This window comes from Anas platyrhynchos, chromosome 26, assembly GCF_047663525.1.
Source record: "Anas platyrhynchos isolate ZD024472 breed Pekin duck chromosome 26, IASCAAS_PekinDuck_T2T, whole genome shotgun sequence".
In the NCBI taxonomy this organism is placed as follows: domain Eukaryota; kingdom Metazoa; phylum Chordata; class Aves; order Anseriformes; family Anatidae; genus Anas; species Anas platyrhynchos.
This window is the reverse complement of record NC_092612.1, coordinates 2,079,905-2,107,706: the sequence shown is the minus strand read 5'-3', so window position 1 is coordinate 2,107,706 and position 27,802 is coordinate 2,079,905. Positions and strand designations below refer to the sequence as shown.

At 42.9% G+C, this 27,802-nt stretch overlaps 1 protein-coding gene and 1 long non-coding RNA gene across 8 annotated transcripts; both read right to left on the bottom strand.

Moving 5' to 3' along the window:
* Positions 1–6,627: 6,627 nt before the first annotated feature.
* Positions 6,628–10,501, bottom strand: LOC119713823 (uncharacterized). 2 transcript variants are annotated; one of them, XR_005260999.2, is made up of 3 exons: positions 10,411–10,501; positions 8,610–8,677; positions 6,628–7,659 (listed from the first exon to the last, which is right to left on the bottom strand). It is a non-coding gene; the product is annotated as an uncharacterized lncRNA (long non-coding RNA). The 2 variants fall into 2 exon arrangements; XR_011805029.1 differs by lacking the exon at positions 10,411–10,501 and adding an exon at positions 10,361–10,379.
* A 5,646-nt stretch (positions 10,502–16,147) lies between these two features.
* Positions 16,148–27,802, bottom strand: LOC119713860 (uncharacterized). Of its 6 annotated transcripts, none has more exons than XM_072028012.1 (4): positions 27,469–27,802; positions 25,712–26,166; positions 19,159–25,187; positions 16,148–17,332 (listed from the first exon to the last, which is right to left on the bottom strand). In XM_072028012.1, exon 3 carries the CDS (start codon positions 25,164–25,166, stop codon positions 24,198–24,200), a length of 969 nt encoding a protein of 322 aa, XP_071884113.1. In that variant the 5' UTR covers positions 25,167–25,187; positions 25,712–26,166; positions 27,469–27,802; the 3' UTR covers positions 16,148–17,332; positions 19,159–24,197. The 6 variants fall into 6 exon arrangements, with proteins under 6 accessions (XP_071884113.1, XP_071884116.1, XP_071884117.1 ...); XM_072028015.1 differs by having other exon boundaries at positions 26,031–26,166; XM_072028016.1 differs by having other exon boundaries at positions 26,035–26,166.

Genomic DNA, 27,802 nt, shown 5'->3' with positions numbered 1-27,802 from the left:
TGTTCGCCTGAAGTTTTCTTTTTCACCTTTTCACCTAGAAGCCTCTTTGATTATGAAACACATTGCCACACAGCTCGCTGACAGCTGAATTTTATTCACCTCAAATCTTTAAGAAAAAAAACTTTTTTTGGTCTCTCACCAGAACATCTTTCAGTTACTACAATTACTTTTTTTTTTTTTTTTTTTTCTTATTGCCAGTTTCACCTTACCTTTTTCAAAGATATAAAAGTTAGATTTTCAAAGGGGGACCAGGAACGTATGACCAGCATTCTTCTTCTAACAGACCTGGTGTTTCTGTTCATACTTCATGATTGTCCAAACATGAATGATTTTGTAATTCAACGTGAATTATAATATATATATCTTGTCTTGTTTCCTGATCGCAGCCTTATTTTTTCTATGCAGTGTCAGTCAAAAGCAGCAGAGTCAGGTTTAGACATATCTTTAGCATTCAATAGACTTGTCTGGGAGATTCATCCATCAATCTCTTTGCATTTCTACTCCCAGCAATAACTACAGGAAAGAGCAACACAAGGCATTATTTTTTATTCTCCTGTCACTCATGGCTTATGAAAGTCTCCCTTGCACACCCCTGAGATCTGAAAGCAATTACGTTGGCATATAAACTCAGCCCTCTGATAAAGCAACAGTGAAAGGAAATTCCTAAATTCCTTCTGGAATTTATACTGCAAATTCTAGGTGGCAAATCTCAGAAATGAAATAAAGCTTATGTGGTTGATTTTCTTTAGTTATCATGCAAAATCCCCAGAAAATTCTGGGAAGGAAAAAAAAAAAAAAAAAAAAAAAAAAGTCTTTTTGTATTGGTTAGTATTCTTCAGGCACTCAGTAATGTATTTAAATCAACTGGACCTCACACATCCCCAAGGTATTGTGGTAATCCCTATAAACTGATTTTAAATGAAATACAGTGGTGAAATGAGTGATCAAACAGACTTCTTTAGAAGAGAAAAGCTGTGCTACCCCACAGAGTATAGAAGTAAAGAAACATGAATCTCCAGACTTAGATGACTGCCTCATCCCTTACACTTTCTTTTTCTGCACTTGTTCCTGTCAGTAAGGGAGAAATAAAATTAAACAGTCCGACCAGTTCTGAAAAGTGTTTGTAGATGTGGCATGTTTAGATCTCATCCCTTACTTGACATGAAATTAAATAGTTGCACTGATGGATAAAGATTTACCTGATGGTTGTCTGTGAGAACCATCTATTGTTTGTATACCAGCACAAAGTACTGAGTTGTCAGCTTCAGAAACCTCTGTGCCCTATGGAGATGCAATACCAAACTGCTCTGCATATTTAATTTTGAATGCATCATTCAATTATCCATTTTTACAACACCTTTATTACTTAGGCAATTACTATCATATTACCATAAAACCACATAATTGTCACTCACAGGCTATGTAAAAAGCTCTAGGAAGTAGAATGAACTAGTGGAAAAGATAGGACCAAAACAGTCTTGGAGAGAAAGAAAAGCTGAACACAATTTGATGAAGTGAGAGAATTGTAGTACAAAGGAAAAATAGGACACACTACAGAATGAGATGGCAACACAACACAAAGCAGATACATCCTCGCTTCCAGGGAGGGCACAGCATTCACTGCCTATGAAGAGCTCATTTTCCACCAGTTATTCTTCTGCTGTCACAGTTTTATTGACAATAGCTGTAATAGCTGTGTCAGGCCTTTCAACTTTTTTTTTTTTTTTTTTTTTTTAACATTGGCACAATGAAAATAGGGATCTATAATCATAAGGTGATTAACAAAAGCTGTCATTAATTAAGTCAAGCCAAAAAGAGGTGTGGGCCCCATTTTCAGAGGTATGGAGCAAGGGTGGTTTCCACTGACACAAAGGGTTTTTGCCATCCCTGAAACTTCGTAGGAGACTCTTAAACTGTTCCTGCTTTTGTACCTTTCTGCAGGTGACAATAACAATGTGAAGCACCACGTACAATCTTTAACAATTATAAAATGATGAGTTCCCTTTGCTAGGTGACTCTTCTAATGTCTGCAATTATTTACATAGCTTCTATTTAGTAATTCATCCAGAAACCTACACAACATGACTCTCATATAATGAAGTTGGGCTTTCTGTTGTGCTGTAATTGTACAGCCAAATTCCTACACAATATTGTACTGCTGCCAACACTAGATTTACAGTGGAAACTTACTGAATCCTGCTTACTAGTTTTTGTTGACTATTCACCAAGAATGAGTCCCCAGAAAGATCAACCCTGCAAGTCGACTTTCAAGAACAGCCTGATCCCAGTGCTAAGCAAAATGAGATAATTTAAAAGTTACCTCATTTCAAAGCTTGAGGTCCACGTTGGAGCAAAAAGATTTATTGATCCGGGTATGCTCTTGCAGTGGCCTTACAGCCATACCCATCACAATGCACTGTGCATTACATCCCAAAGCAAATTTTGATTTGTACTTGAGTGAAATTACTCAGAGGGCTCAGAGTTTAAAGGAGTCATCAGAACCATCATGTGCCACTTCAATCCTGTTTATCTGCTTTTTGAAAGACTTTTTCAGGGCCTTGTCCTGGCCAGTGCTCAAGAATAACTCAAGAGGCCCAATTCTGCCATGTTTCTCAGTCAATAGATAGAGGTGGGGATGCAAAGATTGCTGACTTCCCCATCAAAGGGAGATGATTCAATATGGAAGGTATTATACCTAAACCTAAGGCTTGCAAATAAATTGTGGGACTGACACATTAGTAAGCTACTAGTAAGTACATGGAGAGATCAACTCCTGCTTCAGCTGGAACCAGAATCATGCCAAAGGGATTTTTTTTCATGAAGTTTGGACAAAAGGAAACTGTTGGGTGTTGGATAGCTGTCACTCAAAGTAGGGCTGGAAATGGATCACTAATTATGAATTGAAAGGAAAACAATTACAAGGATTAGAAGAATAACTTTTTCTTTGTGAGTGACAAGAATGTGATGAACAATGAATGACTGCATGTCCTTCCTATTGTCTAAGAATGTGTATAAAAGGGTATGGAGCTAAGAAGTCTTCCATCCTTCCAGCTCCACTGACTTATTCCTCCCAGACAACAGGGTAAGTCTAACTTCGATGCATGTCTTTGTAGCTGTAAATTGCTTGAAATTATATATATATATATATATTTTATCTTGCAAAACGCTAGTAGTTTTAGAAAAGATGAAGTAAAGAGAAGAGTAGAATAGGCAAAAATCTTTAGAAAATATAGGGTAAAGGAAAAAAAAAACACAGAGTAGGGAAGAGTCTGTTCCTTTCTTCTATAGATTTTCTTAGTTATACTGAAACCTTTCTGTAGGTTTACTTTGAAAAGAGAATGAATGGGATTTTTCTAAGCAAGTAATTATATAAGGATCAGATAACTTAGTCTCAAAACCAGTATTTTCTGAGATTCTGAAGAATGAAAGATGTGAATGGTACATAAAAGAAGAAATGAGAAGCCTTAAAAAGGGGTCAATCGGGTAGAAAATTTTGCAGAGAAATGGAGATTGGAAGGAAAGCTTGAACTAGGATTTGATGAGCAGCTGCAGCAGAAGGATAAGGTGCACTTGACTTACACTGGAAACCTGTTTTCACCCAAGTGTGATGGCTTCCTGACTGCATATTATCTTTTCTAGCTTCACCTCCACTCCCCAAGAAAAATGATGAACAGCATCAATTCCGAGTGCGTGCCTGCCTGTGAGGTGGCATGCACACAGCCCTATGCCTGCAGCAGAAGCCTTGAGCCCTGTGTTGCATCCTGTGGTGACTCAAGAGCTGTGGTGTATGCCCCACCGGTTGTCCTCACCTTCCCAGGACCAACTCTCACCAGCTGCTCCCAGGAGAGCATTGTGGGAACTTCGATTCCCCAGCCTTATGCTGCTTTGACCCAATATGGCTCTGATGAATCTAATGGGATGGGGGGTGCCATTGGCTCTGGAGGCATGTCCGGGAGGGGGGCCTCCTTTGGAACTGGAGGCATGTCAGGGATGGGAAGCTCCATTGGAGCTCGGGGTTCTGTCGGGTTTGGAGGCATGTCAGGGATGGGAGGCTCTGCGGGGTTTGGGGGCTTTTCAGGGATGGGAGGCTCTGTTGGGTGTGGGGGCTTGTCAGGGATGGGAGGAGGCTCCTTTGGAAATGAGGGCTCCTTTGGGTTCGGAGGCGCCTCAGGCGTAGGGAGCTGTTACAGCAGGCAGACCTACAGAAGCCGTCGTGGATCCCGACTTGGAAACTGCAGCTCCTTCTAAGGCAGCCTGAACACCTGCAGACCACGCATCAACTTCAGAGATGAGAACACGAGATCTGAGTCTGCAGCTGGGCCTGGCTTTGAGATGGCGAAAACCCTTTGCGTCAGCAGGAGCCACCCTTGCTCGATACCTCTGAAAACTGGGCCCACACCTCTTTTTTTTCCATGTCATGCCTCACCTTCTATCAATAGTAGTTTCATATAATACCTTCTCTCCTTTAATTGTTATTAGCCTTGTACTGTGTCCTTTCTGGTGGAGTAGCAATGTTTTGGTATTTGAAAGTGGGACTTGGCTGCCAAGATTTCAACTTTACCCTGTAAAGTGCAGTGCCTGTTACTATCAATGCCGACCTTCTGGCTGCCTTTGGACTGTGGAATAGACCATTAATGAACTGCACTCTTCTGTTCTGTAGCACTTATTTCATGTCATATTAAAAGTCTTGTTGAATTATATCACTGGCTTTCTGGGTTTTCTTTTCCTCTACTATGCTTAATAAAGTAGGCTTAGTGGAAGTGAACTCAGCAGGAGTCAAACTAGTAGGTGGAGCTTCACATACACAAGGGGGAGTGGAATTCAATAGCCTGATGTGTGGCTGCATGAAAGCACCAATCCCACTGTTATTTTTGTGTAGAAAAGTATTTCTACACTTTTTAGTGACAGCCTGGAAGGAGTCGCTTATGCGTACTCAGTTGAATTTGAGATTTTTGGATAATGTAGTTTGCAGAGGATGAATGGGACTGTACCTACACTGAGCTTCATGCACTCTTACCTGCATATTACTAAGAGGATCAGAGCTCGTGATCTTGAGGCTGAGCTGTGAACATCTATATAAATTGTCATACACATGACTTGAGAGAAGGTTATGCCTCACAATTTACAAAGGAGTGCTAAACCCCTCATACTGTTTTTACTCAATAGGTTGAGGAACGAAACACCGAATAATAACAGTGAAAACTGCTGGGGCATTGCTGCCTCTGTCTTATCTGCATTACATTAGAGCAAAGTTGGATGCTCCTGAACTAAAACTGCAGACACAGCAGTTCAGTAACTCCTTTGCTACTTTGGGACCCCCACACATTCACTGGTACACCTCTGTGTGTGCCCTCAGTTTGCAGCTGAGAACACCACTTCTGCACTAAGACAAAGGATTTATATACAAACAAAAGTTCCTTAACTACCACATTACATATTATTACTTAAGTCTATGGGTTATGGTCTAACTAGCAGAACATCATTATTTTGTGTGATAGACTTTCCATACGCTAACACTGGGAGAGATAATTCTGGCAATATTCTGTTAACACCACATAGCACTGCATGCATAAGTACCACAATATGAGTATGGCTATCTGGATGTTTCTCCTAAATCTTCAGATTGAAATTACAGTTTCATCAGAAGGCTTCTAGGAGATCTATTCTATATAAGAGATTATAAATTATTTATTTATTTAAAATTCTGGTGTAAAGTTGTGGTGGGAGAATCTTTTTCCTAGCCAGTTCTGTCAGCAAGTGTACATGAGATGCTTCATGATCCTTAATTCTGAGGGAGTGTGAGTGCATCCGTGTAGCAGTTGCCTGAGGGATCTCACAGTGATGTTCCTAACAAGATCAGATCATTTCCTGGATAAGTGCTCCAATTAAATTAACAAACCACAATGATTAAGACAATCAGAAGAAGGAAGTGAATGTTGTGCTTGGCACAGCAGCCCTTGCTCAGCCTACACATGAGCTCTTTCTTGTGAACAACAGTACAATCGAAACAGCTCCAAAAGATTGATATAGCCATCAAGGTGAGTTTCTCAGCTTACTTCAAGGCATGATACAGGATGCAAGAGCTTCAGTCTGATTCTCTGTTGCATATGACTAACTTCTTACCATTCATTTTGGCCCTGCCTGCAATACCCAGGACTTAACTAACACATAATTGGATAAGCTATTTCGCCATTTAGACTAGATAAATCAGAGCACAACCTTACATTCTGATGGAGTCAGGACACATGCAGTCATTAGACTTCCCACAAGGGTCTGAAACAATTTCATCAGGGATATTCAAGGTACTGCTGGTAATGATCCTGAGTAACTGACCTAGCTTCAAAGTTATCTTGGCTTTGAGTAATAATTATACTACACCATCTCCAGAGGACCTTCAATCTAAATTATGATTCTGTTCTATTTATTACTATGTATATTTTGATGTATATATCATAAAGGGGAAAGTTACTCTAATGAATTCCTGACAAGTGATATTGTCCATAGAAAGTAATTAATTCTTCCCTGATGATGCTCTTTGAGGCATCAGAATTGATGCACAAGGTTAACTTCTTTCACACTGGTTTGTAATGAAGGAACTGCAGCAAAATGAACGCCAGAAGACTGAGCTATGATGCAACAGGGTTTTAATACAAACAAGAAGTGGAATACATTCTTGTAGAATGAGGCAACACAGAGACAAAGAATGTAATTTCCATTTCAACAAAGACTACCATCAGTCAGAGTAGCACAGGGCTCACAAGATATTCTTCTTTCAGTTGGACCCTTTCACAGTTAAGTCCCATTATTGTTTTACTTTCTTCAGTTTCAGAAAGATCAAAAGACCAAAACATAACATGAGCAAATGACAAAGTGATGCAACATTGGGATTGTAAGCCTTAGATAAAACATAGCACAAAGAGATCCCAGGTAACCCCAACTCCTAGTGACATCAGCTGGAGCAGAGGCTGCTTGGCATGTCTAATTTCCAGGCCTATATATCAATCATTAGTTTGTATCTTATCATTTCTTGTCATGACTTTTTCTTAAAGACTTAAAATGGCCCACAGTTTCCATAGCGATACCTATAGTATCCTCTAGAAAAGGGGAAATAATTTCTACCATATCCTGAAAAAAACGAGTTTCGGTAAAAGCTTCCCAAACGAGAGATTCCGCCACCACAAGAGCCCTCCCCACCATAAGAGCCCCCAGAGCCATAGGAGCCATGGGAACCCATCCCATAGGAGCTGCCTCCACCACAGGAGCCGCCAGAGCCCATTCCTCCACCTCCGGAGCCCATTCCCATTCCTCCACCTCCGGAGCCCATTCCTCCACCTCCGGAGCCCATTCCCATTCCTCCGCCTCCAGAGCCCATTCCCATTCCTCCGGAGCCCATCTGACCCTCAATTTCAGGCATGGCAGTTCCCACAAAGCTTTCCTGAGGACACGAGCTGATAATGGGTCCAGGGAAAGTCACAACAACAGGTGGTGCGTACACAATTGCTCTTGAATCGCCACATGAGCTGATGCATGGTTCATTATAACAGTTGATGTATGGTTGTGGGCACGTCACTTCACAAGGTGAAGCACAGCGGGAGCTAAGCATCTGTCCATAGGTAGACATCATTCCACAAGGCAAGTAAACCTGAAAGGTAGAGAGAACTGGCCCAGTAGAGTTAAGGCCAGAGGAGTGAATGAACAAACAGTATTAGAGTACTTTGGTTTATGTAGATGTATTGAATGGCAGTCATCTGAACAGGTGCAAATATATACCTCCAAGTAGTCTACATTAAACTTAAGATTTAGTGATTAAAAACTAATTAAAAAAACCACCTCACCATTTCTAAGGCACACTCCATTCCACTTTGAATCTTACCCTTTTGTCTACTTGTTCTTAACCCAAAATCTATATATAGCTCTTTTTTCCCCATTCCATTCATTGCTTGAAAAACATAACAAAGAATTTCTTAACAGCCAAAGCATGTGAAGGGTCAAAACTACAGACCCTGGTAGTCTAGATGCAGAAATATTTTTAGAAAATTATTGCGATATAAAGTAGCAAAGAAAATGTTAATGAAGAAAAAACTAGTTGCTTATGTGGGATGAGTTTGTTCAATTTCTAAGTAGCAATATCAGTCAGGTCCCATTAGAGTTGGGAATCCTCTATTTAGTTCTATTGCTAAGTTCTCGGAAACAACAATATTCTCCTTAACACCTGGCCCAGTATCCTGTTCTCATATGGCATATGAAAACCTTGCCTCTCACTAAACATTTTATATCATTGTTTTACAACATTTTTGGTTTCATTTTTGTATGTGAACTCAGAAAGAGCAACGGAGGAAGGTACAGCATCTTTCATTTCTTCTAAATGGGTATAACTGCTCAATTCCTAGGAGCTGCTATCATCCACATTTTTGAAACTGCCACTCATTTTTCCACATGCTCACGGTGATGGCTATATCCACCCTATTTGCACATTACAATTTCAAAGTAAGATGTTCTTAGATAATAAGTTCCTACCCTAAAATGGGATAGGACAAATAACCTCATAATAATACTACCTATAAAACCATGTCTATAATTACAAACGGATACAGTTATATTGGACTTACCCAGTCACCAAGAGGAATAAGTCAGCAGAGGCAGCTAGAGACACCCGAGTTACGAGCACTTTTATACACTGTCATAGAGAATAGAAATTGGGAGACACCTTTATGCAATCATGCTCTACATCTTGTGAAACGGAATGTTTTCCCCAGTGATACCATGCTTTGTTGCAACTACTTTGATAACAGCCTGTGATTAGTAGATAATTTCCAGTCCCACACAGCATGGTACATGCATTCCCCTCCTTCCCCCTCCCCTCTTGTCTTTTTGCAGAAAAATCTCATGGTAAAATTAGTGGATTTCCTTTAAACACTTGTGATTGTGAAGATAGCTCAGAAGAATAAAGAAAGGAGGATTCCAATCTATCATATGACATCTCGTCTATTAAAAACAAACGACCTACTGGAATTTTCTTTTTAAAGAAAGGAAATATTTTCACATTAATATTTTTATTATTATTAATTAGCCATTAATGTCCACAGCCATTGTGTACACTAGTCCAGGGTCTTTGGAACTAGAGTTTATAACTCGGTACCATCCTTTGAAAAGATACTCTCCTGCACGTGAGCACAAAATTCAATTAGAAATTTAAATAAAGAGATGCACTAGGCCAAGCTTTTTACAATCTATCATCAGTTCACATTCTCAAGAATTCATCCTTTTCTAAGATGCTTTCAAAATAAATGTAAAAAAAATACAAATAGCTATGAAGAAATTGATTTTTCCTTCTCCAACTTTCATGTTGAATGCCAGCATGGAGAGAGAATACATGTTACTTGTGGGATTAGAGGTCTCAGAGAAAACATTATGTGAAGTACAGGTCCATAACCTCAAGCAGAATAAATTCACAAGGCCTGTCAAATGCTGATGCTGTGATTCACATTTACATCATAAACTTCCTAGCTATCTTCTTGATCTTCTTGTGGCAAATTATTAAAACTGAAACTGACCAAAAAAAAAAAAAAAAAAAAAAAAAAACATAACAGATGACTTTATTTGTGTTTCATGGCCATCAAAGCAGCGTAATAACTAGAGGAATGTAAGCAGCCAATAGAGATATGACAGCAAGCTGCTTAGAATAATGAGTCATATAATCTGTGGGAATGAGAAATAACTAATAATTACAGTGACTGACAGCTGAAGCAATTAAAGGAGTTACTAAACTAAATATTTTATAAAAGTATATAAGGACTCAAACATTTTGAGTGTTTTCTAATGCAAGTACAACTTGTTGATCTTACAGGTTCTTAGCTACCAACAATAATACCTGCAGAACACCACACTGGCTTGACAATCCATGTGGTGGTATCTGAGGCTTTTCCCTGGCAGCTTTAAGCAAAGTGAATTGATGGTTTATATAAAGTAGAAAACCATAAGAGTAAGTAAGATCTTTCAAGCCCAAACTGCGTTCAACCTTCACATTTTATTGATACAATTTAAGATAAATAAATTAAACAATAAATAAATTGAATGCAAGGGTAACTGGCAATATTCCAGTATGCTTTTTCACATCATCTGGAAGTTAGTTATCTTCCACCAAAGAATTATTAAAAGTAAAGGAATCACCTTCCTCCCTCAACAGGTGAAAGCTAAATACTTCTTAAAATATAAAGAAAAAACATCAAGGATCTTGTATTTTACTCTAAAGAATTTCTTGCTTCACATACAGAAGCAGCAACCTAGGTAAAAAACGTAAATCTGGGGTATAGCTGAGGACTCCCAGACATAGGGTTCACAGATTTAGATTTAAAGTTACCTCAACGTAAGGTAATGCTGAAAAACTATCTAAAAGATTTCTCCTCTTACTTTTTCTGGGAAGATGAAGATGATGTTGTTGCGCATTACTTTCTGGTTTTAGAAATCCCCATACTGCTCTCTGATGCTTACACAGCTGCTTTACATACTAAGATTAAATCTTAAAGACAAAGCCGGCATAATTGCTATTGCCCTCACCTGTGCCATGCTATAATTTTCTAAATTGGTCTGAAGGTTCATTTGTCTGAAAGGAAATTGCCTATGTTATTATTGCAGATTGTAACAAAACATTATCCTTAGCCTTTATTTTTTCTGCAGATTTTATCATATCATAGCAATTCCAAGCAGATGTGGAATATGGTTTAGTGGGGACTGTTAGCATTAGGTCAGAGGTTGGACTCGATGATCTTGAGGTCTCTTCCAACCTAGAAATTCTGTGATTCTGTAATATAGTGGTTGCAAGAAAACAGAAAACACCATTATGCAGGAAAACAAAAAGCCAAAGGATGAGAATCATGGTGGAAGAGTACAGATTTTAGTCTACAGCCCTGCATTGGACCCTGGACATCCACATTTTGGTACAGATTTCCAGTGTGGTTTAAGAGCTGTCACCTGGAAACCTATTTTCAGAACAAACTCAAACTGGAGGGTTAATATTACTGAGTGCTTTTTCACTGCCTAATTGCAAGGCTGAAGATGGAGTTGGGAACTAAAGAACTGGATCACCACTGCCTGCTCTTTCATTATCTATATACTCAGTGCTATTATATTGCTTAGACCATAGCAGTATATCAGTTTTGTACTTTTATGTTCATTGTAAATTGTGCTTTGCACTTATTTGATTTCATTTGTTCACCTCTATTGGACATAGAAAACAAAATGAAAAGACTTTTTTGTGCTGGGAGCCAGTTCCTCTTCCTGTGTTTGGAGCTGTTTGAGGTGATTTAACCAAACTGTGCTGAAAGTATGGGAAACTTTGTGACTCTGGACCAAGGAGAGCAGAAGACAACAGAAAAATGAAAAAAAAAAGTCTGTATTAATGATAGAATTCATATTTTTCCAGAAAACAAGCTGATTTTTCCACCAGTACCCCAAATCAAAGGAACTTTATTACTTCTTAAAATCAGATCCATATCTGCCTTCCTTTTTTCAGGTTTTATATTATGTTTATAACAGTCTTCTCTAGAAACAATTTCTAGTAATCTAAAAGCCCTGGTTGCTTGTCCTGTCAGTCTTTCAGTAAAGCAACACAAATCATTGTGTCTGAAAGCTGGACTGGGTTGTGAAACAATGTGGTTGCCATAGGAGAAAGGAGGACATTGGGTTGCAGATGGAAATCTCTACAATTAGGTATCCAAAAATATGTATTTAAGGTTCTTTTGTAGGCACAGACACACTCAGTGGAGACTTTTCCATAAACACTTAAGTGGCACTAAAGGACTTGCTTCAGTGATGGGAGTTGTTAAGTCAGGTAGATAGTTGGACTTGATGCTCTTAAAGGTCTTTTCCAACCTAAATAATTCTATGTTTCTAAATGAACATAGAATTTCTGCTGTGTATTTGCAGTGTCAGTCTTTGAGACCATTGGAAGTTCAGAAACTCCACCTACATGGAGATCCTTTATTCAGTCACCACTGTTTTCCATTTTTGTTGACATTAAGATGTCTTTCTTCTATTTCTTGCCTTTTTTACATTTGTCACTTAATCTCTTTCAGCATAATTGACCCTGCTTCCAAGGGGAATTCATTGTCAGCAATTCCAGCCTGCTCATGTCCCACTTACACCCTAGATACTGAGTCTCATCTTTAAGTATTTAATGACAAAATACAGCTTTCTTATTATGTGGATTTCCTCCCTTACAGAAAGGTTTTCTAGCTATGGTACAACAAAAAGCAGTGATTAAATAGTTATACACACAAATAATTCTGAAGCCGAAGAATTCTTTCCCACCACTAAATGAGATGCTTGGTGCTCTGGAATAATTACACTACTGTAATCTCGCTGAGCATCTTTCATCTTAAAAACAAAACAGAACTGAATTTCTTTAATAGGTGAGTACTGCTCTCCTTGATAAAACCTGAGGGCATGCTAAATTGCAGCCCAAGTTGTAACTGCAGCTTGCATGTCCACGTATAATTTAGCTTCATATCAAAGCTAGCCAATGTGCACCTCTTGAGCCACACACAGCATACCCATCACCCAGACATGTTCCTGAGGTCAGAGCCACCTCATTTGGGCAGTGATGGGGCTGTGCTTTCTGGGAGGATGTCAGGCCATCTGAATCCCCACACATGGGAAGAGTTGGCAGAGTGGCATGGATGAGGCTTCTCCACAAAGTAGCCCCACCTCGTCCCACCCCATAAGACCTGGGCTCTGAGGAAGAAGAGATTCATGTCTTCTCTGTACCAGGGTACAAAAGGGGTGAGGGACCTCAGCGAGAGGGGTGAGGGACCTCAGTGAGAACCCAGAGGTTTGTGGAGGTGGGAAGGATGTAGTGTCACTGCCTGTTCAGACAAATACAGCCCAGAACAACAATTTTGTCTCTTGGTGAAGACCATGAAAAGTGCCAGAGATTAGCTAAGCCTTCTTAGAATACAAGTATGGTAGAATACAAGTATGGTAGACCCATTCTGACAATAGGGGGTCCAGGTTTTGGAGTGTAGAGCCTCAGGACTTCAGCCCTTGCCATTAATCCATTTTTAGTATTTCCTTTTAAATATTTTTCTTGGTGTTCATGTTATGCACTGATACTGTCAAAGGGAATCCTTATCCCTGTACTTTCCTATGGCTCACAGAGGTGTGGTGCTAGCATCCAATTTAAAAATCTATTAATTCTAAAGCTATTAATTAAATCTTCATTCTAGTTCATTAGCTGTTCATTAGCATTAAACATTCTAATCTCAGAAAGAAAATCTGGCAGCTGACTTTTGGTTCCTTCAAGCCTATTGCTCTGAAAGAGCACTTTTGATGTCACAGAGTGTTGTTAAACAGTAAATTTAGAGACAGAGGAGGCTCTTGTCACCAAATAAATAAAATACACATTAGAGCTATGCCTTCCAGAGGAAACATCTGAATGACAGTGCCAAGTTCTCTTCTGCAGTAAGAATCTGCATTGCATTGGTTCTTTCAACTCAAGTTAATAAGGCTAAAGCATGAATAAAAAGCTGCTATAAAGGCCAGTGCCCAGAGAAGCTGTGGAGTTTCTTCCTTGGGGATCTTCAAAAGCTTCTGCACATGGTCCTGAGCACTCTGCTCTGGGTGGCCCTGCTTGAGCAGCGGTTTCACCAGATGGACCCAGAGGTCCCTTCCTGCCTCAGCCAGGCTGTGATTCAATGCTCTCCTTGTAGTTCAAGTCACAACTTGAAAAGGGATTTAAACAGTAAAAACGCCTTCCCACCAGCACCTACTCTGTGTGCAAGATGCATTCTGCCCCTTCTCTTGTCTGTCCCATGCCTTGGCCTGCCTGGCTCTGTCATAAGTTTGGCTAATGTGCAATATTAAAATTATAATGACAGGTTATAAGTAATAAGGCTAATAATAATTAGGTGTGTCTAAATACTAGATCCACCCTTATATATACAGTGCCCTTAGACAGGTTAGGTGGCTTTCAGGCATCAGTTATCTCATAAGATGATAATTGTCTCTGCCATGCAGGTGTAAAGAGAATTAAGGCTTGCAAGAAACAGGGAGAAGACAATGTGGGAAGTTAAAGTGAAAATGAAAGGCGGTGTCCTTCTTAATGATGGAAAGAGCAGGGGAAGGCAGAGGAGCAGCTGGGTTCCTACATGCAAGGCAAAATTAATGGAAGGCACTAAAACTGGCATTGCCAAAGAAAGAAGTGAAATGTGTTTGCAGGAGGTGGTTAGAGGCAGTTAAAGGAGGAAAGACCAAGAGTGAAGCTCAAATTGCCAGAAAGATGCAGTGTTATCAGAAATGCCTTTTTTTTTTTTTTTTTTTTTTTGTTAGACTGTTTATCTAAATGTCTCAAGGCATGGCTTAAGCAGATAAGTACAGAACATTGAGGGTTCTGTGAACATGACATGCATCAATTCACACAGAATGGACCCAAATGACACATCCGTATTCCAGGCAGCAGTACATTATGGTGCATGGGAGTGGATGCTATACACAAATTTCTCCAAAAGGGAGCAAGCTCAAATTCCCTAGGACGAACGGCCTGTGGCTCTTCTCTAAGAATCCTCAGCAAGGATCCTGGAGTACAGAATATCTTGTGCAAGCTGCTTCATTCTCAAGAAAAAACAAAGTTATCCGTTTTCAGGTTTTGTACTCTAAAAATAATAATAATAATAATAATTTGAGTCATCCTCAGCAGGTGAAGATGGGTTCCCGAGCCCTGTTGTGCAACTGGATTATCCTTAAACTCCTTGAACCACTGGACTGGATAGGGTGGAGGTAATGAGTCAGGACAGGGTCTTTGGGACTGGAGGTTCCTGAGAGCTCCACCCCACTGATGACCTCATTACCAAGTTTTTCACAACACTTTTTGCATGAGCCATGCAAACAACATAAGCTTAATATCTCTGTACTGCCTCCTTTCTTATCTAGGGTGTGACACCGAGACACAGTTCACAAGCTCATCTTCCGAGATACAGTAATTGATCCATATCGGATCAATAAAGTAGGGCACATGGTAACATCTGCAAGACAAGTAAATTTGCAAGAGTTCCCGTCTTATAAAAGGAAAACTTCAAATCGCTCCAATTTCTGCCCTTTTAGGATTCCCCTTGGCATGCAGAAAATCAGAGGAGTGATGAATAAAAGTGATAAGGTGAATTTTTAAGCTCTTCTTGATTAGAAGGATGCAGCTAGGCATGCCTGCTGTGAGCAGGTCTGGTCTTCTAGGCAAGGAACTACTTTACATTTGGGGGGGGGGGGGGCTCGTTTCAGGAAATGCAGATTTACAGAGGGGTAGGGGGCATGCATGGGCTGCTCATCTTGGTGGACATCCATGTGAGCAGACCACAGTGAGGATGAAATTCCAAAGGCAGCATCAGACAGACGGACAGACGCTGTCTTTCCTGAGCTTGGCAGCTTCCCAGGGAGACAGGGCAGGGTAAGCTAGGAGACTGGCAGGGATCCAGGCTGCTTCGCATGTTTTCACCTTGCCATAAAGTTTCCTGCAATTCCGTTTGCCTTTGAAGTCTCTGGAAAAACAACTGTGTTTGGACGGGACTGCACAGGCTGCTTGCAGAGCAAGGTGCACACCCTGATGTTCACAGAATCTGCTCACGGCTCACTGGCCCAGCAATGGGGAATTAGCATTTAGCCAGCTTTCACATTTCACTGGGGTTAAACAACTTTATGCTGGGTTAGAAATGAGTTTGCCTGAGAGTTTTCTCTCCCTTGGGTTAAAAAGGGCTGGTAGCTTGTGAGGGCTGGTAGCATGTTCCTGGGACCCAATGGGCAATGCGTGTGCTTAAATTGTGTAGAAATCATCAGTGGAAAATAAGCATTGAACTGGGGGGAGTTGATTATTTTTTTCCTGGACCTAATAAATAAATAAAAATTTCAGTATCACCCCCTTCATCTTACTGCTTTCAGCTGGCAGGTTAAGCTATGAATGCTGAAAACCACAAGCAACAGGATGAGGGTCGAGTGAAAGTGTTTTGTGCACAGAGCTGGGGACTGCAGAGGGAGTTGATTATTTTCTCACTTCATGGGTGAGCAGGACTGGCAGACTTGGTTTTGATGTTTGCCATCTAAATTTCACCAGTAGGTGTGTGAAAATCAGGACACGAAGAGAGAGAAAATGAGAAAATGACAATAATAATGCAGAATAACTTTAATGTGAAGGGAAAGGACAGAACAAGGCTTCTGGAATAAGTAACAGATGGAGTAACACAGTTTGAGATGCAGATTCTGTCACTCTTATGCTGCACTCAGGCTTCTCCTAGATGACAGTGACACATATCACCAAATTTTTGTTGTTGTTGTTAAATAAAAGTAAAATATAAATACAGGAGTTGTTCCCCACTAGACTCTTTCCTGCAGTGAAGTTGAAAGGCAGAAACAAATGGCATATGTTTATATTATATATGTGTGTATATATTTATCAAAGGAAAAAGTGAAGTGACTAATTCTCTTAAGTGCAAAGACCAGTCTAACTAGCTTTAGCAGGGAAAGGGTTTATAATGTCTTAACTGACTACATTTGTGTTGATCTTGAAACAACTGCTGCCTGCATTTTTCTGGCAAAGCAATGCAAAAAGAGCAAAATGTTTCTGAGGATGAAATAATGTATGTTTCATGTTTCAATGCAAATTAGAATTGGGGACATTTTTTGGCCAAATTGCCTGTTGGCCTGAGAATGTACTTGAGGAAAAAAAACATTAACTTAGTGTACAGCATAATTTAAGGAAAACATAGGTAAATCTGCTTGAGAGAGGAAGTAGGAATCCACAAGGCCCTTGGACATGCTTGTTGGGGTTGGTGCTGCTGTGCTATGCTTCTGAGGTCTCTTTTTCTTCATTTGCTGCATTTGTAGTTTCTGTTTCTGGTTTCTCCTTCTCTGGAATGTGTTCTTCCCTCTCTCTATCAGGTGGTCGGTATCGTCTGTAGCTGGGCCTATTGCAAGGATGAATCCAGTGGGAAGAAAACACATAGGAGCACCTTGAGGCACACTGAGGCAGGTAGCTGGGGATGAACCTCCCTGCAGATGGCTCGGAGTGCAGGATTTCAGCCCCCAGAGACGTCAGTGAGGCTGGAGCACATCCCTGCGAGATGGCAGAACTTCCCACCACTGTCTCCTGTGGGCAGGTGCTGAGGATCGGCCCCGGGAATGTCACGACGACGGGAGGGGGGAATATAATGACTCTGGAGGCAGTGCAGGATACAACACAAGGGTCATTGCAGGAGGTAGCAAGTGGCTGTGGGCACTGCACGTCGCATGGGTAGGAGCAGCATCCTGTGTGCCACCCCCCACCGGAGGACATCTGGGAGAAATGGTGGCAAACCTGCAGCACAAATGAGACCACAGCAGTGTTTTGGGAAATGTTGGCACCCCACACCCTGCTCCTCCCCACACACACACAAACAATGCAAGCAGGTAAGGGCCTAGCACAGGTATTTTAGTTATAGGGGTTGTGTAGGTAATGTAGATGCTGTCACAGAGGAGATATGAGATTCTAATTTCAGGAGATGATGCTCCCATGTCAGTCCAGACCCCCCGTCCTATTCCTGACCCCTTTCTTTGCTAATCATATCCCCATCACCCTGACTCCTTCTCATCTTGCCAAAAGGACACCTAAGCCTGGATCTAACCCTTCTCCACCCAAGTTAGTTCCCTCCAACCCTTGCCTACAGGCCATTCCCACAGGCTCAGCGCCTCTTTTCTCTCTTCCAGGCACACATGCTGACTGGGAAGCTAAGAAGGACAAGTGGAGAGGCACCACAGCCATGGCTGGGGGCTTCAGCACAACCACTGCTGGTGCCGTGAAGCCACTGGTCATATGGGAATGGGTACTTGATATCCCTGTGATGGAGAATGGATAAATGTCCTTGTCTGGGATAATTTTGGTGTCTGTGATAGATAGAGCACGCCCAGCCCTCGTTTGGATAATCACTTGTAATAGGATTCCTGCGCCTCTGCTGAGATTGCGCCGGGCGCTGTTATCAGCACAAAGCTACAGAGAGGCTCTGTTCTGAGAGGCTCACACACACTGAGGAGCCTGCACAGGACAGGGCTGGGAGGAAAGGCCATCATCCTAGTCCTGTGAGCTGGTACTGCTGTGCGGGAGGTGGAAGGACTGAGCTTCGGTGCCCCAAGCTCTTAGGAATATCTCACCTCCAGGTACTTCCAGGCGGTTTGCAGAGAGCATTGGCGGTACAGCCAAGAACTTCTTGGAGATTGTTGGTGCCTACTTTATTGCCTAGACCCTGAATCCATCTTTTAAGCCATTCACAGGAAACTATATAAACACATTGTGGGATTTATCTGTCAAAGTTGAAAACTGCATGATATAGAGAATTATCTATAAAGTAGTCACTTCATTTCTATCCTGGAGAGAAACAGGCACTTCCAGAGTGTTATCAAGCTCATTCAGAGGTAGGTGTTTAAATAGATCATGTGAAATGTCTGTTTCTGTCACTGATTAGGACGAAAAGTTTGGGGAATCCCCTTGCTTTTCTTGTCTAGTACTTCTTGTCTTTCAATGCTCAGCGTCAGATACTCTCATCAGAAAAATCCTAAAATCATTCAGCATGAAAACAATTGTCCTTGCAGAGATCCTTCTCCTTCCTAGTACTACAATGAAGGTGTCTTAGCCCAAAGAGAGAGGCTCTGGTTATGAACAGAGTTGCGAGGATAACTGACAGAGAAAACCAGTAGGCATCAATTTTTAGTGAAATGAATTCTTGGTTCTACCCGTGTTTTGGGTGCAAACGTAATTGTTATTCAACACTGGCTGGAACAGTTCAGATCTTTTACATTTTTTAATGAAAAAGGAGGAAAATTTCCCTAGCCAAAACCAGGACAATATTACCAAAATTCTAACTGAATTTAGGTTAAAATGCCATTCATATTGGATAACGTATAGATATATACAGTTATCTGATAATAAGAAAATTACATTTCATTTTTAATAAGGATTACAATCCCCATATATGCATTTTTACAGCTGAACACAGTCCAAGAATACAACTAAATAATTTCTAGCAGACTCTTCTATAAAGAATCCCAGTTGTAATTTTAGAAATTGCAGAGTGCTTTGCTATTAAATCCCAGCTCACATTAAAGCAACATCTTGCTCGATATAATTAGATTGAGGTGAATGGGACTTACCAGTTGTCCAGGAGGTAGTCAAGAGAAATGGCCAGAGGAGCCCTGAATCCTGTGAGTTTTATATAGTTTCTCCAACTTCCAGGAAGATGAGACAACCTTTGTGCATGAGGTCCTAATTACTTCCCAAGCAATTTTTCCCGCATGTGTAACACTTATAATTACTATAATTATTTTAAGATTGTTTACCAACATTATTCAATTCTTGACAGTACATACTGTTACATGCTGTGGGGTTCCCTTGTATTATATCTTTATGGTCTAAATTCGTTGCTGATGTGATTCTACCACTTCCGTCTACCACTGTGTTAGTGTGGGAATACATCTCGCTCCAGTTTGTCCAGCTTCGACTTAAGCAGTAACCATGCAAGCAGTGGTTTGCAGATGGTAACTGATGTATTGCAAATATGCAATATGATATGAAGATATGCCCAGATGCTTCTAGGTATGGGATTTGTAATTCAGTCCCCCTAAATCCATCCTAGCATTTAGATGGAGGTACATGGTGTTCACCCTGTAAGTGCCTCAGTGGAGTGGAGAACAGAATTTTGCACACTACACATCCCCCCTTTTTGTCATCAATGGAACAAATCTGGTTATTTGGTTCCTGTCATTTGTCAAAGAGTTGTCACAGCTTTGTAGACAGAGGATGACATTCTGTTTGGGGATCCCCTCTGCTGCTTTAGGTACTGACCAGTTGGTTAGCATCTGGCACTAGTCACCAAGTGAGATCAGAATGTTAAAAAGCATAATCTCCTAATTATGTCCACTTACAAAAGAGATGACTGAGGGGAGATAAGGTAAGAATTTCTGCAGATAAAAGGTAGATACCAAAGTGAAAGCATTTAGCTGTGGTTTACACATGCTGAGGACGAGAATAATAGTCATGAGCTAAAAGTGCATCAAAGGAGACTTAAACACGGGGAAATAATTTTATCATGTGGTTACTGACATGCAGGAATGGGTAAGAGAGGTTGTGGAATCTCTATCATTGGAGACTTTTAGCAGTGGATGAGACAAACATTTGTCAGGAATGGTTCAGATGAACAGCCAGGACTTAGGGCAGGGAGATGCAATAGTTGGCATCCATGGATTCTGGCCATCAATTTACACAAAGGTTCTCAAACCTTTGCAGATAAACTTGGTGTCTACACGAAGGACCATCTCATGCCTTGCTCATTTAAGATGTCTTGAAAGAGGTTGCTTAAAATGGCCTCAGGCTGGGTTCCAAAAATCACTGAAAGTCACTTCTAAAAACTTTGATCTACCTATTTGGTGTATAAATTGTCAGGTTTCTCTCCATTTTTCTTCCTCTTCTGGGGCTGAATCCATTGGAGAACAGGAGACAACACAGAGATGCTCACTCTGGCAGATCAGTGCATCGACAGGCATCGCTATGTCCATAAAGATTTAAGAGATGACTGAAAGTCAAGAGAGATTCGTTCTGGAGGCTTAATGTGTTCAGAAATTTACCTAAAGAGGGAACATCTGTCTGTAATGGGGTCAAGGAAAACCTCTACATCAACAGGCTGAAATACGTAATAGGCCCTCAGAAACTTTCTGGAATAGGAGAGCCATGTTCCTGTTTGGTATTTCTGAATTTTGTGGGGCCTCACTTATTTCCCAGGAATTCAGTTGGATTCTCAGATTTAAGAGTCATGTGCTCAACTTGTACAGGCTTAGCAGAAGCTGCCTTCCTAACCTATGATGAAATTATTGCTTTTGAATGCAAACAGAAATGCAACATTTAATGAAAATGCAAAATGCTATGAGTTATCAAGGCTTGAAACAACATCCTGTTTGTGAGAACAACTTAGGCACTTCAATCAAAAAATGCATATTCGAAAGGTGCTATTACTCAGCCCTGAGGTGTTTCTCAGCTAACATACTATTAATATTATAATGATAAAACTCTTTGCATGTATAAACTGATAATGAATATTTTTGAAATGTTCTGACATTCCTTGCTGTGTGGAAACTTCACATCACCAATCTTAATTGTCAGGATTATCTTCCCCATTCTTTCATAAGAGACAATGAAAAGTACACACAAAGTTATCTGAAAAACCAGACCCAGAATTTGTAGTTCGTGATGGAGAATTGCCCTGCTAAGCTCTGTTATTAGAGACTGATGATGTTTTATGTTAAAAAAAAATGTGCTTCACATTCTTTGCCAATTTCAGCTTCTTATGGATTTCTTGGTGACATCTGAATCAATTTCTGATCATACCCTTCTTTAAAAAGGAGAAAGTATCCAGAAAAATGGAAATTCTTGTTTCTAGGCTACTTTGCCTGCAGAGCACCCACTTGCCCAAACTGGAAACTCACTTACACCTCCCAGTCTTCCTTGCAGGGAGAAAGGAGAGCAGGGTTGCTGTGTAATTTCTAGAAGTTATAATGCTGCCTGCACAAAAACACCTTGGGGATGGGGTTAGCAACACAGCTTTAAATGTCTCACACCTCTTACTAATGCGGCACTGTGGAGCTTGCCCCGATGGGATGTCCCTGATGGGATGTAGAACTGTTGCATGGGGAAAACTGTGCCAAGAAAACATGAAGACAGACAAAGGTCCTTTGTAGCCCACCCTGTTGCAATGCACATCAGAGAAGAGCCTGTCCTAACTCTAAACACTCATTCAGTGGGTAGAAGCAGTAATAAGCTGTTTCTTCATTGCTTTCTTCTCCAGGGCAAATCTGCCCAGCTCTCCCAGCCTTTTCTCTTGCAACCAGTGTCCCAGCAGCCCAGGCAGCTGCCTCCAGGCTTGCTCGCAGCTGTCCATGGCTGAGCACCAATACCAGACACGGAGGTCTGGATGCTGCCTCTTGAGTGCCAGCTGCAGGGGAATAATCACTTTCCTCCTGCTGCTGCCTGTGCTCTGGCTCGCACAGCCTGTGGTTAGCTTTCACCACCACAAGGATGCAGCACTGCCTCACGTCATCTTTGGGATTACAAGATCCATGCCACATTTGGGGCTGCCTGCTCATTACTTTGCAGAGCTCCTGACCTCTCTGTAAGCAGATCCAGCCCACTCATGGTGATGGAGCATGGATCTGCTGCCAGGGCGGCTTGGGGAAAAGAGGGGACGGTGCTGCCTTACCAGCTTGGGGCACAGCAGTGGTAGTCTGAATGTGAGCAAAGTGGGCAAAGGCGTGTGAGGGTCTTTGGACTCTTCAGATGGTAGCTCTGAGACAAAGTTGCATTACTGACCATGGCCAACAAAACATAAAAAAAAAAAACATCTTTGTGAAGAGAGCTGGTAAAAGCCTTGCATCATTCAGTGGCTATCTGGCGATCTCAGCTGTTTATTTATCATATCAGCCCCACCCTTTGTCAAGAGCAAAACTACAGAAACAGAACCTCGGATTCTTAGAATGGAATTGATTGCTGCTCAATGCCATCTTTCTCATGCTAACTGAAGGGGAAGCTAGATCCTTTGGGAACAAGAGCAGCTGACACCAGCAGAGCCCTTTTAACCATGCAAATGGCATAAATGCAGGTGGGAGAGCTGCCCCACGGCATGGGCTGTGCCACCCTCATGTGCAGTTGTGAAGCTCCATCTCCCTCTAACAGCTACAGACCTCGGGGCCCCTGCATCATGCCAGGGTGGAAAGGAGCCAGGTTTTGCACAGAACTGGGATAAGAAAGGGGCTGATCCCAGGTGAGGTTATCAGGAGGGAGCTATTTGCTCAGCCTCCTCTTTTCATTTAATTCCCCAGGGTTAAAGGTAAAATGAATTCTCTCTCCCCACAGGACTCCTCCTAGTCCTGGAGGACTAGGTAGCATCGGTCTCTATTTTTACAGCCAAATCTATCACTTTATTAGAAAAAAGGGTCTAAGAAAATCCTGCTCTCTCTGTTTGGGGTGCTGCAGAGGAAGCTGGGGAGCTAGGAGGGAGTTTTCCTGCTGGGAATTGCCCAGGGAGCCAGCTCAGCAGTGCAAGGCAACAAAGCAACGCCAGGAGGAGCCACCAGGTCTTGCACTGCACCTTTGTGTGCTGACAGAAAGCTGCCACAGCCCGGCGCTGCACCTCCTGTGAGGGACACGTGGTGTAGGGCAGTTGTGCAGAGAAATGTGCTCTGGGAGTTTATTTATATATATTAGGAAATGAAAATATTGACCAAACAAGATAAATATTTGCTGTTCTCTAGGAAAACGTTCTCATCTGGGAACAACTGGAGCTGGAAGTTGCTTTCCCTCTGCTTGCACTTTTATAACCACAGACTATTGATGCTGGTCATCCTTGATGTGAGCTGGGACAGCTCGGGGTCCCACCATCACAAGGGACTTTATGCACTGTCCTCCCTTCTCCTGCTATCCCAGGGGCTATCCCACATAACCCATTTCATAATCTGCCCAGCAGTGTTTTGTCTAGGGATGAACTTGCCTGTCAGAGCAGAAGACAACTGCTAATGAGTCTCACTGCATTAATCAAGCCTTCTTCTAAATACCAGCCCATGCTGCTCTTTTTATGTGTCTCTGGCTAAGCTTTTGACACCAAGATCTGTTCCCACAGCTGGTAAATCTTTCAAGTCCTAAAAGTGAGATTACTGGCATTATTTTACACAAAGGAGTGGCACAACAGCAGGGAATAATTTGACTGCTAGTATTAGAAATAATTTTTAAAAGATGGAAAATGAATCAGACACCAGACAGCAGGAATCCAGCTGCAACCTGAGATTTAATACAACGGGCACAACCGGTGAGTATAATTGATCCAGTAACAGTAAAAACCTCTTGGGGGTGCAAACATTACCACAGAGATGTATCAGCTTAAAGTTCAAAGCCTGAGCACCTGCTCAGATTTACTTAACTTCTCACTAACATCTTTTCTGTTGCAGGAGTAACTAAAGTGTGTAACTAGAGTTATTTAATAACTAAAGAATAACCATGAAAGGAAGGCAATGCACCCTACAAGTTTAGCATTGATTAAAATAAGGGGAACATGCGGGCAAAGCATCTCCAGGAGTTAGGAACGGGGGAAAATAAACCTCAGGCCCCAGCTATATATCTTGCAGTTTTCATGGATACATTTTCAGCTCCTTCACCAGAGCCACTTTGAAGCGCAGCGGCTCTTCTTGGTGTGGCTCGAACGCTTAACCCCCCCTGAGTGGTGCCGTGGCGAGTGCTGGTTGGCACACGAGTGGAGGCACTTGGACTTGCTGATGTGCTGCATGGACGAGCTCTTGTGCTTGACCCCCTCCTGCAGCAGTGAGCACTTGGTCACACGTTGCTGCGACGAGCTCTCCTTTATTCCGGTGCCGGGGGGGCACTTAGGCACCTGTGGCTGCTGCAAGCTCTTGGTTCCATTCTGCTGCGAGGTGTAGGTGGTGATGCACTCCTGCGTCGGGTACCCCTTCATGCACTTCTGGTGAGGGAATGTGCTCACATACTCCTGCTGGAAGCACTGGGTCACGTACTGCTGTGGGGGACACTCGGTGACCCCCCGCAGTGGTGGGGAATAGCCACCGGTCATCCCCTGCAGGGACCGGAGCTCCGTGCCATACCGCTGAGATGAGCATCTGGATATCTTCTGCGATGCACGCTCATCCTTGCAGGAGGACGAGTATTTGATCCCACATGGTGGGAACCTCAGCTTGCCTGGCTCTGGGCACCTGGGTGCACAGGGTGGGAGGCTCTTGGCCACCCGCTTCTTCTCATAGTGGCCATTCTCACAGGTCTGGAAACTCTGCGTTGTGCTCAGCTTCACGCTGGGCTTCCTGCAGGGTAGCAGGCGAGTGGTCTCACAGGGCTCAGGGCACAGCAGGACGCATGGCTGGACATAGGGCTGGCAAGACAGCAGCTGGCTCTGGGTGACGGTCGGCTGTGAGCAGACGTAAGTGAAAGGTTGCACATAGCTTTGCCATCTGGGCATTGGGCTCTTGATCACACTCAGGGGGTGGCACGTGGTGCTGCACGCATCAGGCTGGGGCATGCACTGCTGGAGGCTTTCAGTGATGTAGCTCGATCCCGGCAGGTATAGGTGTTTATACCGCTCCCCATAATAGTGCATGGTCTTGCGAGGTGCTTATGCCTGAAAGAAGCAGGAAAAAGAGGGACAGTTCACACAGGCACTGTCTGGTTCTTTGTGATGCAGGGCTCTGAGTTTCCCACAGGTGTCCCCATGCAGTGAGAGGCTTGGGGTGACTTGGGACAAGGTTGGGATTAGAGGAGAGGAGAGGAGAGGAGAGGAGAGGAGAGGAGCGGAGAGGAGAGGAGAGGAGAGGAGCGGAGAGGAGAGGAGAGGAGAGGAGAGGAGAGGAGAGGAGAGGAGAGGAGAGGAGAGGAGAGGAGAGGAGAGGAGAGGAGAGGAGAGGAGAGGAGAGGAGAGGAGAGGAGAGGAGAGGAGAGGAGAGGAGAGGAGAGGAGAGGAGAGGAGAGGAGAGGAGAGGAGAGGAGAGGAGAGGAGAGGAGAGGAGAGGAGAGGAGAGGAGAGGAGAGGAGAGGAGAGGAGAGGAGAGGAGAGGAGAGGAGAGGAGAGGAGAGGAGAGGAGAGGAGAGGAGAGACAGTTTTCCACTTCTGCCCCCATACTCTTCTCATATGAGACCAGAAACAACCTGGGATCACAGTCAAGCAAACCGGAGAGTTTTCATGCTGCCCTTCAAAGGTCAGCTAAGTATCCCTCAGAGCACCTCACCAAGGAGAACTGACGTTATGACCCTCCGTTTGGCTGGAAGCCTCCTCCATCCCCACCAGGACGTCCTTTCAAGTTTACATTCTGCAACTCCCAAGCACTGGAGATGAAAGGCAAGCCAAAATTAAAGGTGTGTCCACGCTGTAATACTCAGGCGTGGCTGCAGTTCACGGGGGCAAACCCAAGCTGAGGTTAAATGAGCTAGCTGACGGTAAGAACAGGTTCGTGGCAGCACGTACGACCTGCCTGTCTGCTGAAGCATGGTCCTACAGGGGTCCGCTGGGTGGGCAGCATGCGGTTACGGGACTCTGAGCTCCCTACTGTAGCATCAGCATCACTGCCTCTGCAGTCCCCGCTTTATACTGTCCCGTGGGCAAGCTTTAAGAAAAGAAAGAAGAGAAACACAGCAGGGTTTTTTCTTAGTGTTTGCTGAAACCCCAGCGGAAAGGAAGGAGAAGGCATTAAGGCAAAATCTCAAGCAAGTTTCATTCCAGTCCTGCACTGCATTCATCCCAAGCCATAATGTCTTGTTTTTGCTAAGGTAGCTTGAAACACATCAAAATGCCTGCCACAGCAGCTCAGATGATGAAACCTCATCCCAGCAGCTCCTCATGAGCAGCATGAAGGAGAGGCCAGCTGAGATCGTGTCCCAGGGACAGGATGGGGCAGCACTGTTGGCACATCCACACTTCCCTCCTGAACCTGCTGTGGATGTTGTGCTTTGCCCTGGTCCTGAGAGCCATGAGGGAAATCACCCTCTTCGTGCTTTCCATCAGAAATCACTGCCTTCAGTTTTTTGGCTGAACCACTGGACATACAGAAGGTGCTCTGATTGATTTTTTTTTTTCCTGACATTGTTTGGGAATTAAATGATTGTAAAGAAACTGCATTTTCTGAACGCCCCTAGTTCTGTATATAATTACAGTAATCTGCTTTATCTTCCAAAAAGCCTATCACTGGGTGTCTATTAACAATAACAATGCTGTGTGTTACTATCATTATCACTACAATTATAATAATCACTGACTAATAAAAACAACCATTTGAAAAACAACAATAGCAATGCTACTACTACACGTACAATGCTAAAGTATCTGGTGATGCTCATCAAGATAAAAATCTTCTAAAATAGGGGGATTATTTGCTTCCAGGGAGTTGTTTGCATCTCTGACTTATTTTATCCATTAACCTACATAGAAAGTTAAACATGTTCAGGTTTAGCTGGAGAGTCTCTCTGCTAGCTTTTACATTGGCACTGAAGTTGATTGGCTTCTTCCTATTACTTGAGAAGCTGCTTTATTCAAATATCATAAAATGGCAGAAAAAATCTGCCAGTTTCTTTAGAGGAGTCACTTTTCTGCGTACAGGCTCGAATCTGACTCCTGGCAGCGTCGAGCCCTTTATGTAGTCAATGTCTTCCTTCAGACTAGATCTAACAGAAAGCGTAGAAAAGCCCAAAATCCCACTCCCAGCTTCACGGTCCATCTGGAAGTGCTTTCCTGATATTCTTCCATTCAGCACGGAGGAGCTGCTCCAGCTGTCAGAGCCGCGCACGCCAGGGCTGAGGGCAGCATCCCCCAGAGACTGCATCTCCACAAGTAGACGAGCAGGACCTCTGCCTGCTCCAGCCACCCAGGTACAAAACAGCATTTCAGGAGCTCCATTAAAAGCCAGACTTACCCACTTCATCAGTGAGAACAACCGGAGAGAAGTGCCTAGGAGAGCCCCGCGATGGCAGAGCTTTTATACAGTGAATAAGTGCCCTAGGGGAGTGAGGCGGTTTGGCTGGGCGATGCTCTAATTGCCTGCCAGTCCCGGCTGAGCCACGTGCAGCTTCGCGCCGGCGGGGATGGCCGTCCTCGCTCTGCGGGGCTGCCGTCGCCGGCCAGCACCTCCAGGATGTCTGGTGTAGCCCCAAGCTCCACACAGGAACCTCCTGCTCCTCTCCGTAAGCAAAGCCTTGCTGGCCAAGCACATCCCCTGCAAGGGCTGCTTGTGGCTCTCACACTGAGCA

Bases quoted from the DNA above. Each gene is read 5' to 3' on its own strand.
- LOC119713860 (XM_072028012.1), bottom strand. From the start codon at position 25,166: ATGCACTATTATGGGGAGCGGTATAAACACCTATACCTGCCGGGATCG.